Source organism: Excalfactoria chinensis, chromosome 3 (genome assembly GCF_039878825.1).
Source record: "Excalfactoria chinensis isolate bCotChi1 chromosome 3, bCotChi1.hap2, whole genome shotgun sequence".
Lineage (NCBI taxonomy): Eukaryota > Metazoa > Chordata > Aves > Galliformes > Phasianidae > Excalfactoria > Excalfactoria chinensis.
In genome coordinates this window covers 11,311,877-11,328,955 of record NC_092827.1, presented here as the reverse complement: position 1 = coordinate 11,328,955, position 17,079 = coordinate 11,311,877, and the positions used below count along the sequence as shown (strand labels likewise).

The following is a 17,079-nucleotide window of genomic DNA, read 5'->3' as shown; positions in this document are numbered from 1 at the left end:
GAACAGTGTAGAAGTACTAACAAACATAAGGGATCGGTTAAAGGAAAGACACTAGTCCTTATGTTTCCTCTTGAAGCAGACTTATTAATATATACTAATGGTAGGATACAATGAAGTATCTAAAATGTATTATGTCAGAAAAAGAGGTACTGTTAATGAATATGAAGGAAGATGTCATGCAAGACAGACTGATTGAACTAGAGCACAGTGATCAAAAGTGATAAAAAGATGACAATTCAGAATCTGACATGAATGCAGCTGTGCTTTGTAAGAACATTATTAACATGTCTTGTACATCTTCAAGTAAAGCTAAACTCATTTCCCTTAAAACTATGTAAAATGCTAAAAAGTCAATCAGTCAACCAAAAGGTACTGAATATTACAATGAACTTTTATAAGCTGAGCTTTTCCTACAACTAATTAAAATGGCATTTGAAGTCATTCAAATTGAAAGATAAAACCATGCATTAGTTGAGTTGTCCACTCTCCATCCATTTGGAATTTAGTCAGAACATGCAGATCATATTCCTGCTTAAGTAAGATGAAAATTGTCAAAAAGACATTACAAACTCAAAAGGAATGAGGGTCAACCTTTCAATTAAAACCCTTACACTATTAGTGAAGTCCTTCCTTTGCATCAGAAGAAAAAAAAAAAAAAAAAAAAAAAAGAATGGAGCAGAAAACAAACAAAAAAAAAACCCATAAGCCATAGGTCAAACAAATGTGGGAGTCTGTGGACGCTGTGAAGTAAAACCTTAATTATCTTGCTATTAAAAAGACCTAATTGATTTACCACTGCTTTTTGTTCTCTTTTCCAGTCTTAAGCTGTAATCTTTTCTTCCTATTGAACATACTACACCCATCCCCATCTGCAATATTATCCTGAATATCGAAAACATGGTGATATAAAAGCTAATTGATTTCAGTTGTGGTTTTGTGGTTGGTTTTCAGGCATGTTTCAATGAATTTCTGAGTAATGACATATGAACTGAAGCAGGTGGTTCTCTGAAGATGTAAATGACCATCTAGCACAACCAAAAAAACGTCAGCAACAATAGAATTTTTAAAAAAATGCTTCACACAGGTCACAAAGAAGACAAAGTTGCAATGATCACAGCTGTAATTAAGTATTTGCAAAGTCAGCATTATTTAAAATAAAGGAGAACTCTCCTTTATTTTAAAACTGGAAGAAAAAGAAAATAAAAATGCATTCAAGAATGTAAGTGTTAATGCCACTGAACATTTGGAGTATCTAACAAAACAGGAAATCTCATACATGGAATATCTAAAAGGTGGTAAATATCACAGAACCAATAGAATCACCATGGTTAGAAAGGAGCTACAAGATCATCTAGTCCAACTGTCCACCTACCACCAGTATCTTCCATTAAACCAGGTCTATCATTTAAAAGAATAACTAGCCACTTGAACAATCAAGTATTACTGTAGCTTCAAAAGTCACCCTTAATTTCCCCCTGGAAAACATAGACCATATTCCAGAGATATGCTGGCATAAAAAATATAAATCAAAAAAATATTTGGGAACTAGTCTGATCTGTCTTGCACAGAATATCCAGTACAATAACAGCATTACTTTGGGCTTAATGATTTATCAGAGTCCTACTGTGATACATCTCTGCCTACACGGTTCCCACCACCCAGAGTCACCCTTTACTTTGATTCTTTAAGACTGGGGAACTGAATCTCATCTTCCAGGTGGTATCTGATTTCTGTTGACTGCAAGAAATATGGAAGAATACATCTGAGCTCTTATATGAGCACACAGTCACCAAAAACCTCATTATACCACAAATCACTAGATGTGAATTGAAAACTAACACAGTTATGCAAAAGGCTACTGACAAGTATAAAAAGCTCATTCATTTCTCCAACTGAGATTTTCTCAGTTTCTTTGCCAGCTAAGCACCGCTCATTCATCTCCCTGTAAACCCATTTACTGCCGGCCTAACTAATCTGAGAAGTTATCCTTCTACCTTTCAGATGTCCATTTATTCGTAGCACAGAAGGAGCAACAATGAAAGTAGTTGCTATGGCATTTTCACATACAAAAAATGCAAACAACTTCTGCATGTCACCATAAGGAAAGTTCTGTAATAAATCAGACCTATGGCCGCTCACTCTTCTTTCCCAACCCATACTCCATGCTGTAATTATTGTGACATTATACACAAATGTCTCTTAACAAAACATAATAATTTAAAAATGACATAGAAAAGCAAGTACAAAGTAAAGGAGAGGAAGGGATCCCGTTATCAAACCCCACCAAGTTACCATCTTTCTCACTAACAATTACAAGTTGCAGATGTCAGCAAAAGAAATCCCTATGCTTTAATTCGCCTTTTACAGTTAAGCATCATTTCCACATTCTGTTTTATCAAGTGACACACAAGTAGAAGATGATTTCAATTGCTTTGCTGACCTGTTACCTGCCCCTCCTTACTTCTGCTAATACACTAAAATAGTGAGGGATATTCTAGTATCAGCTTCCTAAATTCCCAGTCAGTTAAAATACCAGTGGTACCCTGGATTCAACTTACATAGCTTTCCATGCTGCCTTACTCCTCCAGAGTAACTGTCCCATCCTACCTACTTGGCCTTCCTTCCATAACTCCTTATCACTTGAGAATTTCTTGATTGTTCCTTGATTAATTCATGTGCAAGCATCAAGGTTTTTGCAGATCTCTATTTATTCTAAACATCAATATCTCTATGGAATATAGAAATGTAACAGGAACTAAAATTCTAAGTAAAAGGTATAGTGTTAATCTGAAAAATACTTCATGCATAAAAGTTGTAGGAAAGAGATCTCTGAATCAAATACTGTCTCAGCAACTGTTACGTTAATTTTTCATTGCACGCTCTCCATTTGAAAATTATTAAAGACAAGTATAGTTGCAAGCCGGTTAAACAGCTGTTTCATTCCCAGACCCAGTGCACAGTAGATGCCATCGACTGCTTCAAAGAATTCTTGAGTTCATTTTATGACTTTGGGCTGCAGACCAAAAAGGTTTCTGCTAAGTTCTGCTTACAGAGCAACTACAATAACCTTCAAAGAGCCACCGGCAGTTCTTCTCTTTACACCTACTCACCCTTAAGAGAGTACAGAAACTATTTTAGAATCCTAAACAGAAACAAACAAAACATTTCAAAATACGTACACAGGGGATGATACCCTTTACATCATTCATCTGGAATAAATGAGAAATAGCTTCTGAAATGCTCAAGGCACGATAAGAGAGTTTCAAGAAATTACTAAAAGCAGTCATACATGAAGACAATATTTCCTTCTCATTTGAATATGGTCATCCCCTGGCCACCTCAGTGCAGGGTCACGTCTAGCAATTGAGTACCAATATCTCCCAGTAGGCATGAAACTCTCTCTAAATCATGGAATAAACCTAGCTGGAAGAGAGACAAAAGAATCATCACATCCAACTCCTGACTCAACAAGACCTCTCAAAAACCAAATCATATTTCTGAGAGCAACGTTCAAACATTTCTTCAACCACAGCCTGCTTCAGGGCCCAAGCACTCTCTGGTGTAGAGCCTTTCCCTTAACCTCCACCTGCCCCTCGCCTGATGTAGCTTCATGCTGTTCACGTGGGCCATGTTGTTGTCACCAGAGACATGACTCAATGAATAACAAAAAGTTTTCACTAAGGTCTGGCACTTTAAAACAATATCCAGAGAGAGAGGAAAAAAATGACACTTATAATAAACAGTTCTGTTTATTATTTATTACTATTAAATGAGCATGATGCAGAGCAGGGAAGATTAAAAAGCAAAACAACAACAAAACAAAACAACAACAAAACTCCATCATCTTTCCATTTCAGATTAAGTTAGTGAAGACAGTATCTCAGGCTCTTAAGGAAATACCTAAGAAACCTCTTATTGCTCTTCTGTGCTTGGTAGTAAAGATACATGACAAAGCATAGGTAAAATTTTATGTTAGAAATATCTTTATAACCAAGTTTCACTGGGCAAAAATAAAATGCAGATCTGATACCTTATGCTACAGACATGAGAGTACATTCTTTCAATGCTAGGCTTTCAGCCAGATGGAAATTACGACTCAGTTTATCATTTAAATTATTACAGCGCCTGGAAACCATATGCAGTGGCCCAGAACACTTCTCTGTGGAGCATCATATTCAGTATGCAAAAGACTGCTAGTAAATAGAACCTTGCAGCACAATGAATTTCAGGATTAGCACGAGTAAAATAAACACATGAGAAGAATATCTTATTCTCTTCTGAGCCAGAATACTTGGATTTAAAGTTGAAAATCTCTCTTATCCCCAGAGCCAACTCCTGTATCCAAACAATTATTTTTCTTTGTATACTGACAGGAGAATAAAAGAGAAAGGTGTACAGGAATGTATATGCTCATGAAATTATCTTCAAGAACTGTAAAATTAAAAATACCAAACTTTGCCATGAATTTCTCCCTAACAGTACATCAATGGTGCTTCACCTGAAGTTTGAAATTCTTCAAATAGATTCACTTACCTTTGTGACAGCTTTTGAAGAAAAAGTAATTTCATCAATAAAAGTGATGATATCATCTGGATCAAGTCTATCAAAGTACTTTGAACACACGTCATATGAATGCAGCCATTCATCCATGGTTTCTGGTATTTTTTTAATGAGATGGCGATCACCATTCCAAAAAAGGTTTTGTAACCAGACAGCATAAAGAGAGCTTGGTGATAGCATACTGCCATCTTTTTTAGGGATTTTGGGAGCCAGTTTGGAAATAGATAAAATATTTTGACTTGTAAGGATAGGCTCCAACGTTTCCAAAGGGTTTTCATTTTCATCCATTAGCTTTTTGTAATTAAGACCTATTGGCAAAGAGAAAAAGGCAAACAAAATAGAAGTTATTCAAAATTACACCTTCACATTTCTGCATAAAACTAGAAAAACTCTCATTCCTCTTTTATTTACAGTCATGCATACAGACTAGGGAGGAAGAAGGGGAGGAATAACATAAGGGGATAAATAATGGTTTTATGCAAAAGCAGGAGGTAACATCAAAGCAAAAGGACAAAATAAAATAACCCTCTTTACAAAAATCCTTAACAGTTTTTGACATATTATATAATGTTGACTTTTGAAGGATGAAATAATGTTCTCAAAATTGCTGAAGACAATTCACATCAAACTTTCAGGTTCATGCTCCAGGATGTCTGCATTTCTTCTTAAAAAGTAATATTAATAAGCATACTTGTGTCAGCAAAACAGAATATTAAGTACCGCTAGGAAAGCAAATAGGCAGTAGCTCATACCTGGTGCAACTGCTTTGAACTTTTTCAGGAGTCTGATGTGAGTTTCAGGCTTCACAGCATGTTTCACAACTTCTGAACAACCACAATTTTCCAGGAGCGTGAAATAATAAAGCAACCGTTGGTGATCTCTACCTTCAATACTTGGGTAAACATATTTAACCATGTGTTCATATAAGGTTTCGGGACTTGTTTTCAGAGTCTCAAAAAGACCAAGACTTTGTGCTCTTTCTTCTATTTCCAGTGTGGACAACCTGCATTTAGACAGAATTCTGCTTCAAAGACTTGGAAGTGTCATGAATGTGTCTTCAGATGAACATTCCTGAAGACAGAACACTTATTTGTTTATAGAGTGAAGTCAGTAAAGTTCAACTTTTCAAGAGATTATGGAAGTGTAAATACTTATTCTTAAAAGTTTTGACAGTTTCAATTCATCATAAATAAAAGTTAAGATGTTCTTCAATCTCCTGATCATGTTATCTGTTTACCTGGTCATATAGATTACGGGAGACGCATACTGAAATGGGATTAAAAGAAGCATTGCAAATCACTAATTATAACTAAATGTAAAAGCAGACATCAGTAGATGCATATAGGAAGCCCTTAAAAACAACAGACAGATAAACCACACGGCACCTGTAGCTGAAAGATGCTAGAGAATCTTAAGCTTGATCAGTTCTCCCAATCTAGTACATGGTATTTTCTGTAGCAGATGAAAATCTGTGCATGCTTTGACAGAGATTATCATTGAAAATTGATTCTTGCCCTATTTGACACTGTCACTCATGCTTAGCGTATTTAATTTGACAGTTTTATTACAGTAACTTTCAAACTGTCATCCATGGAAAGTTACGAGAATGCTACCAAATCTCAGGTTGACCTCAGCCAGTCTCACATTTTCCCCTCAACTAGGATAAAAAAGAATGCATATCACTGAAGTTTCATCTTGAATTTATACATCTATGATCAGAAAGGTAACTGAAATCCAAGGAAAGAAGTAACCTACTGATGACTATCACCTTGACTCTCTCCTGCATCCAGCCACGGGCCATATTAGGTAGTATGTTTCAGTATGAGACTGAAAGTCTTTTAACTACATTTTAGAATCAGTACCTTTGGAATTGATTACATTAGAATTCTTATTTCATTTATTTCCTCATTTTGTATGCCATATATGACACACGTTTCTGCTTGGCGTCCAAGGAAAATACATCTAAGCTTCACTCCTAAAAATGAGTTTCACACAATAAATACTACAGTTGCAATCTTCTCTCAGTTTAAAATGAATCTCTAATTTTTAAGGGAGAAGTTTTGGGTGCTTTGGGTTGTTGTTTTTTTTTGTTGTTGTTGTTGTTGTTTTTATGTCTAGAACTTAGGTTAGTTAGGTTACTAAGCTTGTAAGCATTAATTTAAGTCTCTAAATTCTTATTGATTAAATGTAATAGCTCTAGCACATTAAGGGAAAAATGGACAACATTAATGTAAATGAAGTGCTGTTCACTCTTAATGACAGACAAAACTGGCACTCAGAACAGGTTTATTTCAGGAGAGTGATCTATACAAGTTCTTCTCTCCATACCCCAAAATGAAACTATAGGCTGAAGGGATATTAAGCTTTAATTGGCAGAGTGTTACTGTAAGGTTTTCTTTCTTTTGTGTCATTTGTTGGCAGACGAAGGCAAAGGGTTCATTATACCATTCAGAAAGATTCCAGAACTGAATTCATAAGGACAAACATAGTTGACAAAATCATGAAAAGTATTTTAAGAGTTTGGAAATCAAATTTGACCAGATCCTTCCAAAGAGACAATTATTAGTTTTCACTGAATTATATATCTGTTTTCAAATTCAAAGCACAACAGAAAAACATGTTTATTTCTCATCAACTAATCAAATAAATGCTTAATACAAATGATTTAGGTCCTTCATTTGAGTTTCTGTCCATAAAGGCTGGCTTATAGCAACACTGCGTATTTGGGAGAAGAGATTATGTCTTAGAATAAACTTCATTTCAGAATGAATGCATAATGACTCATACATTATTAATGCCATAATCCCAAGACTAAAATATACTTTAATGGCCATATGCTGTCAATCAACTTTAAAACAAGATTATGATACAACAAAACATACTCAGCAGCACATTATGCTATTATGTATCAATTTTCAAGACTTTTTTTTGAATCTCATTAGGGAAACAGTTGTTACTTTGTACTTCAATGATTTCAGAATTCCATGAATACTAACAGAAGACAGAACAAAAAGTGCTAGAAAACTGACTCAAAACACCTTTGATACTTTAGACTCAGATAAATCAGCTGGTTCTTTCACACTCATCCCAGCGCTGCCAAATTTACACCCTGGCTCTACATTTAGTTTAAAACACTACATCATGAAGCAGCACCAACATTTTGACAATACAATTTCTCTGTTTTCAAGAGGAAGCAAAGAAAATCCCAGAATGGTATTTCAACTTCTCACAACTTGGACCAAAACTTATTAGGTTTTAGATTTATTGCCTCATATTCTATAAAGCATTTTAATACTTTTTAATTAATAGTTAATGTTAAGAGAGGTAGAAATAATACTGCAAGCTAGTGCTGCTGTCACAGTTTAAAATTTGAAACCAACTAATTTCATTATGTCTGTCAGAACAACAGATAACAGCTGCTGTATTGCACAGGGGGCTCTAAATCACAGTGCACTCAGATGACAGTTTCAGCAAGTAGCTTGGTCTTTCACTGAACAGGTTTATTTCTCTTTGAACATGCTAAAGTACTTGTAAGACTGACAAGATACCAAAGTCTGAAAAGGAAAAGACAAGAACTGAATGTAGAATGGAAAAGAGGAGAATCTCACTAATATCAGCGCCAGGTATGGCTGGCTGCAGTCTAGTAGTCTGGAAAATAATGGCCAAAAACTCTTGTAGAAAACCATTTTCACTAAAAAGAAGGGGAAAAAACAGAACTTGGATACATGAAGAGCACGACTGAGAAGACCAAACTTATTTTACATGTGATTACTTAGGAGAGTTCAACAAATATAGAAGGAGCTTATAATTATGAGGGAGATTTTTGTATGGTCTGATAGTGACAGGACAAGGGGATATGGCTTTAAACTAAAAAAGGGGGAGATTTAGACCAGATATTAGAGAAAAATGTTTCTTTCAGAGAGTGGTGAGGCACTAGAACAAGATGCTCAGAGAAGCCGTGGATACCCCAACCAAGGAGACTTTCAGGGCAAGGCAGGATATGACCCTAGGCAGCCTGATCTAGCAAGCTGGCAACTCTGCCCACAGCGAGGGGATTGGAACTAGATTATATTTAAGGTCCCTTCTAATCCAACCCATTCTGTGATTCTATGAAATATTATCATGCCTCCAAACATTTTTCAAGGAACTGCAAAAATATAGATTTGCTATCACAGATGATACTTACAAGAACAAGAAAATGCTCATGGACTCATTTATAACAGATTTTCATGGCAGACTACAAAAGCATCACAGGGAAAAGACAAAACAGAAATCCATAATCTGTCATAATGCAAGAAATACAAAAACACAAACCTATGTTTGCCTCCAACATACGGCAACCCATTTTCTCTTGGATTAGGATGCATTTCTGTGTAACAAACTTCTACGTGCAGGAAAGAAAACTTACCCGCTGTCTGTGAATAAAAACTCCAGGTGGATCATATAAACTTCCCAAAGAGGAACATTGTATCGTTGAGCCAAAGAAACAGCAATCTTGTACACGTTTTCTTCAAGTGTTCTTATAGAAAACAGACAAGAAATAGACCAAGGGAAAGTTACACAAAGCTTCTAGAGACATGACAATAAATCATTATCTACATTACAAAAGTAATGATTTTTGTTAACCTTTTTCCTCAAAAGCCAATAAATTTGTTTTAATCATAGCTGTATAAAATTGCATAAAGTGTGTTTTCTTGTTTTATTCACTGTTCTATTTGGGTAAAAATTAAAATACAACAAGAAAGTGTTTGGAAGGTGAGCACTGTTCCATACACGCCTTGGTTCTCAGTCACAGCTGGGTTTCTGCTTAACATTTATGCTACAGCAAAAAGAACTCAGTTTTGCTTTCATTTTGATTACAAAATCAAAAGTGAAGAAATGTACCACAGCTCCTACTTGACTTGGTCACAACACATTAAGTGTTTTAGCACGACTGGTATGTAGACATTTAAAAGTTCACAACCAGAAGCATTTCTAATAGTTGTAGATGTAAAGTGTGAAGGCGTCCAGTTACACTCTGATTGTCCTAAAAATACTAACAATTAATTTTGATTATTGCACACCCCTTCAACAGAACAACCTGTTACAAGATGAAAGCCTGAAGTTCACTTTGTATTTTTACCAATCCACTGAAGCCAGTCTCATTCAAATAAATACACACGGTTCTTGTTTTTATGTTGGTACAGAAGCAAAACCAAACAATTAAGGCAAAACGTAATTTTGTTCCACCTCAAGACAATTCCAAGGGAAACACTGCTTACAGTTACATGATAGATCTATTATTTAATCTGCTGACCACGCCATTTTAAATTCTTGTTTAAGAAATCATGGCAGACAAAAGGAGGTAAAACAGAACAATCTAGCACAAACTATAACTGCAACTGTCAGTAAACTGGTCTGCAAATTGATATTAGCACCACGTTTCTACAGATTCATGTTAAAAATAATTTTCTACATAAACCTGGCTTTTACACCTATGTGGATTCATTACATCCTATGAGGGAACAATTTTCGGCACAATACTTTCTGTACCATCACTGCAGACCATTTACAACAACAAAAGGAAAGCAAGAAAAAATTATTAGCACATCCACCCCATTTTTGTTTTGTCATTCAGAAACGTAGATCTATAACACAATTTGAAGTATGCTAAACAAGGCATGATCTTCTCTGCATCCTGAATGATCAAACACATTCATACAGTTTAGTTCTGATTTTTACATGCTTAATTCAATGTAACATTATGTTCTACTGTAAGAGTTGCTGCAAATCATGCTGAATAGGACAAAAAATGCCAGGAAAGTATACAATGCCAAAGATAAAAAACACAAACCAACCAAAACAAAATGAAAAAGAAACAAAGAGAACAAAACTTTTTCAAACGTCATGACAATCCTTGGAAAATATCAGGCAGGATCATTACACTAAATAATGGATAAGAAAAATATGAAAAGGAAACATATATATTTAATATAAATATTTACTGAAATACCTTTAAGAACTAAAATAACTACAGCAAAAGAAAACACACAAAACCAAAACAGTTCTCCTGTCTCCTCTGCTTTAACAGCATCAACACTTTCTCTCCGATTTTCCACCACAGTTGAGCTTCATTCCCAGCCCTAAATGCCCGTCATTATAAGCTTGAAACTTGCCAGAGAAGTTCCCACTGAAGGGTACTGTTATGATTTACTTCCTGGTGCAATGCTGCACCAGGAGCGCTACAATAACAGAAAGGAGAAGCTCTTGTGGATGATTCCTATCTGTCCTCTCTGTGTGACAGCATGCACTGCACACACAAAGCATCTGAAAATATGTCTGCACATTACTATTCAGCTGGGATTTTTTATGACCGTCTTCAAGCTCCCAGAAGTATGTATTTGGAAGCTCAGAGTACTTTCCCACCACCATGTTGTTCTGTTAAATCTCTGTTGTACTATATACATGTGCATGGGTGCATGCACAATTATTGTACGCATCAGTCAGCATTACAACCAGTACTGAATTCAGTCATAATGAGATGAGATTGATGTTTCCAGTCACCTGCCCTCAGATTGAGAAAGCAAAAACAACATTATCAACTAAGCTGGAGAAGTGAAATGAAGATTTAAGCCAAGAGCCTTTGTTATCATCACATGTTTGAAGCAGGAGAATAAAATGGAAGGTTACTGCTATTTAACTTCTGCAGCATCAAAGCATGGGGGGAAAAAAAAAAAACAACTATGTCTACACTGGTAACAGAGAAGTACATCAAAATTATACAGAATGGTTTGGAAACTAACATCACTGTTAAAAGCCATAGTAAGAGGATAGGACCTTCTGGTTCAGTCTTCTGGAATGGGACCTGTTTTGTACTCACCAAAATCATCCACAAAACTGGCCAAGAATAAGTCAGACAAATGACAGAAATTCTGATCATGTTCTAAGTGCACCAGCTGTCTAATCCAAAACACTCAAGCATAAAAAATCAAGTTCTGATTAAAGCATTTAAGCAGAAGTAGAAGCAGTGATGGATTGGGAAAAAACAAACAAACAAACAAAAATCACAACAAAAAAGCCAGGCCTCAAGTAAAAAAACATAACAAAACAACATTAGAAAGTTTATACACCATGGTTGGCCTAAAACTACTGAAGACTTCAGATGATTACTCCAGAATTTCCATTCAGCATTGCTCTAGTTTCTCTTACTCTTTCTCTAGTATATTCTTGCTATGTTTTGCTCCCTTCTCTCCCCCGAAATTGTAAACTGCTTAAAAACTTTGATTAAGCTTGTGAGGCACCCAGATTTTAAATGCTTAAAAAATAATGTGTAAAGTTCTAACGAGAATACATCAAATCATGGAAAATAATACTGACATTATTTAAGTAGTTTTAGCAAACAAATTGTTCTCGTATAAATCTGTATTCTAAATATGGTACCATTCCTTCCAGGTGCTTCTGCAAACAGCATTACATGTAAGATTCAAAACATGAACCACTTAATGATAACTCAAAAAATAAGCAAGAAAAAAAAAAAAAAAAAGCTTTATTAAATCTGCACAACATTTTCACCTGAAAATGCAGATTAGGAGTCAACAGAGAAGATTCAGGCAAGCAAGCTGTAAGTTGAAAAAGTAATTAATTAGATGTTTGCAAATGTCTACTGAAGTACCACTTGACTACATGCTTCAAAGTCTCCTTTTTACTAACCCTCAGTCAGTCCAGCAGCCATTCAAATGAGATTGCCTTCAGAACATACAGATTTCAATAAATTTAGTGACTGACAACCCTGCCACAGCAGGGTGGATGGAACTAAATGATCTTTGGGGTCCTTTCCATCCCAAGGCATTCTAAGATTCTATGAAATTTATATCATATTCACAGCTTGAAGAAGTTGCATGCAGAGGTTAATAGAAGGCATTTTTAAAACAAGAAAGAGAAAATTACTAAAGAGAAATTACTATTATACAGCTTTATTTTTTTTCCAATTCTGGATAACAAAGATGAAACAAAAGCTTTCTAGAAAATCAGAAGAACATGCACAGGGAAAGTTTCAGTGATCCCAAATGAATAATACCAAATGACTAAAAATATGATAAAGTTTATATATAATTTTAAATTAATTTAATTAATAGCAACTTCAATAAGAAGCTGAAGTTTGGGGGTATTCTAGTTTCTTTTGTTACAGTGACCATAAACTGAATCTTAAGCACATGCTCATGGTTTTCAAAGAAATGTTTACAGAATATCAAAGGAAGAGAACAGACTTCTACCGATGCCCTGATTACATACATCCTTGATTTTCTTTTTGTCTACTGATTGCTAAAAATGAAGTCAGAGTTTTATCTCTCATTAAAACTCACAGATCCAATTGTTTGAATAATGTTTCATTTAAGTGGAACAGTTTTTTCAGATCCCAGTTTGGAGACATGTTACACTGTAAATATCTGGAGGAACTGGTAACTTATCATCCCATCTAAAGGTCAGCACCATTTTCAATTTGCTTTCTTGCTTCGAGGCTCAAAGTAACTCAATTTAAAAACAAATAATTAAAACTTAATAGACTTTACTTACTCTGCCAATCCTAGTATTGTTTCTCTCTTGTACTGTCCGTCTGCTGTAAACCTCTGCACATCTACTCCTTTGCCAAGTCCTTGCAGAATCTGAGCCTGAGTGAAATCCAGTAATCGTTCATTGTAGTAGTGCAACTGATTAATCAAAGTTGCAATTTCTTCAGGCCAGTCTGTGTAGGAATACTGAGTCACATGCTGTGTTACCATCTTAATCAATTCTTCTGGATCAGCCTGTGAAAATATATGAAAACAAATTCTGAATCAAACAAAAAAACACCTGCGCATTTCTTCAAACCACCACACATATGCTTATTTGAATAAGCTAAGACTCACAGGAATGTCACTGTAACTGAATTTGTTTTTTAAAACCTTCATTTTTACTAACGTTAAACCAGACAACTTATTTACAAAACACTTCAACAAGACAAGAAAACTTTGCAATCTCTCAGTTATAAACACCGCATATAATTTTACTCATAGTAACAGATGCTACCTCAAAAGAAAAATGGAAACAATACTCTAAAGTAGCTTGTTTTCTTTTTCACTGATTTTCCTATCTTTAATTTTGTAGAACTGATAAAAGGAATAGGAATGTTTTAACTATAGAGCACCACTACTGTCAAAGAACAAGTGCTGCAGGATCTGCAAATTATAGACAAGACGTATTGCTTAATTTCATTTACTTTGTACATAAAAAAAAAAGTGAAAGCTAAAAGTGATTAAGTATTGATCATCATGGTTAGGACTGCCTTTGTTTACAGAAAAATAGAATATCAGAAGTAAAACTTAATTTTCTGCCTTAGAAATCTAAAGCCCACACAGCAAATCAGAACACGAGCCAAATACAGTATACATGTTTGAAATGGAAAACTAACACACAGAATTTTGGATTACCTCAAAATCTGAGCAATGGTTACACCTAGGAACTCTCACCAGTGCAAAGCTGTGTGACACATCACTCAGAACCCTCAACTCCTTCTCTCTCCCGTAAGGCTGCCAGCAGCAGAGCTTATCGGTGTTCATTATAAACTGAGCTACTACACACCACTTCTATACTCCACCCACCCATTCAGTGTTAGGTCTCCAGACCTAACACTGAATAGTGATGCTTCATAGCCATCAGCAAACAAGCAATATTTCAGAATGCTAACTGCAGTTGCAACATTTTCTAAAGGAAAACAAACAAACAAACAAAACAAAAACAACAACAACAACAAAATGATTCCACTGCTGTGATCTTAAAAACTGTGAATGTATGGAACAAATACACTTTGGATTTATTATTATAGAATGATTCTGTTATTAAACCTATGAGCATACAGAACACAGCAGGATGCATGAAACATTTGAACCTTGAGGAATGCCTGAACTCTTGTGTGGATTCCTTGTCATTCTAAATTGATTTTATATATATACTTTTTCCTTTCCAAGTCTTAGCTGACAGGCTGCTCACCAAGTCATATTAAATGCTACAGGGCATCCTTCTTCCTCTTCAGATGACATTTTTCTGAACCCACAAAACATTGCAAACTCATTGATTTTATAAACAACATCAATATTCCTTTCAAGGTACTTTAGGATACTGGTAACAAAATAATAACCCCTCAGAAAAAAGACAGGCAAGCAGAGAAAAGCCTCTAGAATACAATTATATTGGTTGAAAACCAATACATTGCTTATTATATACCCTGGTATCTAATTTTAGGTGGTAAGCTACAAAACAGAGCATTGGAGAGAAGCAAAAATCAGAGCAATACGAGGAAACCTGTTTAATATAAGTGCCCAAATTCCATGTACAAATTCCATGCTAAGAAAGGCAGGCGTCTCTGACAACAACTGCAAGTAAGTTTGGTTCCATTTAGCTAGGTTTCCTCTCTCTCTCCATTATAAAAAGTAGAACCCAGTGTCAGCAGCCTTCTTCCAGTCTTCCAGTGCACAGCATAATGTATTATTCATGAAGAACACAAAGACTATCCTGAATAATATTTTCAAACAAGTTACCACCAAACAATTCCCTCAGAAATTGCTTCTGAAGAAAATGATTTTTTTTTTTTTATTAAGTTTCATGTACTGTGAAGTTTCTCACAGTGACACAGAATTTCACTTAAGTTAGTATTCACAATAGTAACTCAGAAATAGCAATAAGGCAGATCCAAACCAATTTACTTTTGGTCCACCTTCATCATACTGGCCACTCCCAGGCTTTAAATTTGAAATTCCTTTTTTTTAGAAACAAATTCTATCACTTGACTTCCAAACATAATATTCTGACCTAGTTCCCACTCTCTCATCTGATGTCTATCATTGATGCCAAGATTCATTCTTTATTTGTTACTTCATCCTAAAAGCATCTCCATCCTCTCTTTCACATTTTCTACTTATGCTTCAAAGGAACATTGAAAGGTTATTTAATCAACTATTTGCATGCTGATACTTTCACCAAATAGTACCTACGAAAAGGTAATAAGCCTGTCAAGACTGTTTGTTTTTTTTTTTAAATCAAAGCGAACTCTGTCTTTTCACATTTTTTCTTATTAAACATCTTTCAGATCATTTCAACATCAAGTTGCAACAAAAATAAAAACACTGAATCAAAGAGCACTCTGTGATACAGTAGCACACAAACAAATAACAGTTCTCACTCCATATGTACAGCCTTGCACATTTGTGTATGTGTAAAGCAAAACAGCGCAACACACTCCTCAAACTAAGAGATGAAAGTGCAAAATCTAAAAGCTGTTAACTTATATACATTCAAACTAAAGAAAACACAGAAGTTTTTGTTGTTCTTTTATTGCAGTCCTTTACTAAGTATTGTGTTGAACTCTTCTCCACCAGAAATCTTTCAATCAAGCGTTGTCCCCCTTCCACCTTTTACAGACCTATAGCTCAACTTTCAGAGTATGTGTAAACATATCAAGAGAAATTTCACAGCCTGTTACTTCACATAACTGAGATCTGCTGTGAAGTTCTCTTCTGCTTTTTTTAATTCCATGAAAACGAACTTTCCCAAGTTGCAGTTTCATTCAACTTACTCGAGTCGTGCTGTTTTTCTTCTCTCAAATATGTCATCTCTTACAGTTTTAAAATGCTTTGTTACATAATGTTGCTTGTACAGCAATTATTAGGCATTCAACACAACCTCACAGAGAAAACAAAGAGGGAGAATGCTCAGCAGTATCAAACTGCATAGGAACTTGCAATTTTAAGTATTCATTCTTGACCATTCTTACATTTTTTTAAACATATTTTTAAAGCAATGAGCAAGAATACTTCTATATTTATTAGATACCGAATTCAATTAGATATGATGCTGTATTGGGCTTATGTGGCAAGGTTTTGGTAGCAGGGGGGCTGCAGTTGTGGCCTCTGTGGGCAGAGCCCAGCACTGCCGCACTACAGATCAGAGCCAGCTCCAGCTGCTCCAACACGGACCAGCCCTCCTGAGAACTGAGCCACGAGCAATGCTGGTTATGCTCTGAGAGAACAGATTTAAGAAAGGAAAAAAAACCTGCTGTGAAACAGCAGCTGAGAGAGAAGAGCACAAACATTTAAGAGAAACAGTTCTATAGATACCACAGTTGTTTTGGAGTAGTGCTTGGAGAGCTGCACCCTGTGGCAAGCCCACATGGGATCAGACTGGGAAGGACAGAATCCATGGGAAGGACCCATGTACAGCAGAGGCAGAGACAAAGCATTATGGACTGACTCAGCATTCAGAGGATGCATAGTGAGAGAACAACATAGCAGTGCTTGGCTATCTACTGGTGTTAAAACACCAGAAATGTTTGTTCTAACAAACACTAACACAGAAAGATCATCACAGCTGTGATTCCAACATTCAAAGAAACCTTGGCAGTTTTTAAATGAAAAGGTGCCATAGTAACCAGCTACTAACAGTAGCTGGCCAGAAACAAAATCAGCAAAACTGGCAAAAGCAGTTATTGCAGTATTCATGGGGTTCACA

General features: G+C 35.5%; 1 protein-coding gene across 1 annotated transcript in view; it reads right to left on the bottom strand.

Moving 5' to 3' along the window:
* NBAS (NBAS subunit of NRZ tethering complex) overlaps positions 1-17,079 on the bottom strand; it is a 142,276-nt gene that overhangs the window by 53,567 nt on the left and 71,630 nt on the right. The window contains exons 41-44 of the mRNA XM_072332376.1: positions 13,114-13,343; positions 8,969-9,079; positions 5,313-5,563; positions 4,534-4,868 (exon numbers count right to left, since the gene is read on the bottom strand). Of these exons, the coding sequence (XP_072188477.1) occupies positions 4,534-4,868; positions 5,313-5,563; positions 8,969-9,079; positions 13,114-13,343 (927 nt within the window). The remainder of the gene's footprint in view (positions 1-4,533; positions 4,869-5,312; positions 5,564-8,968; positions 9,080-13,113; positions 13,344-17,079) is intronic.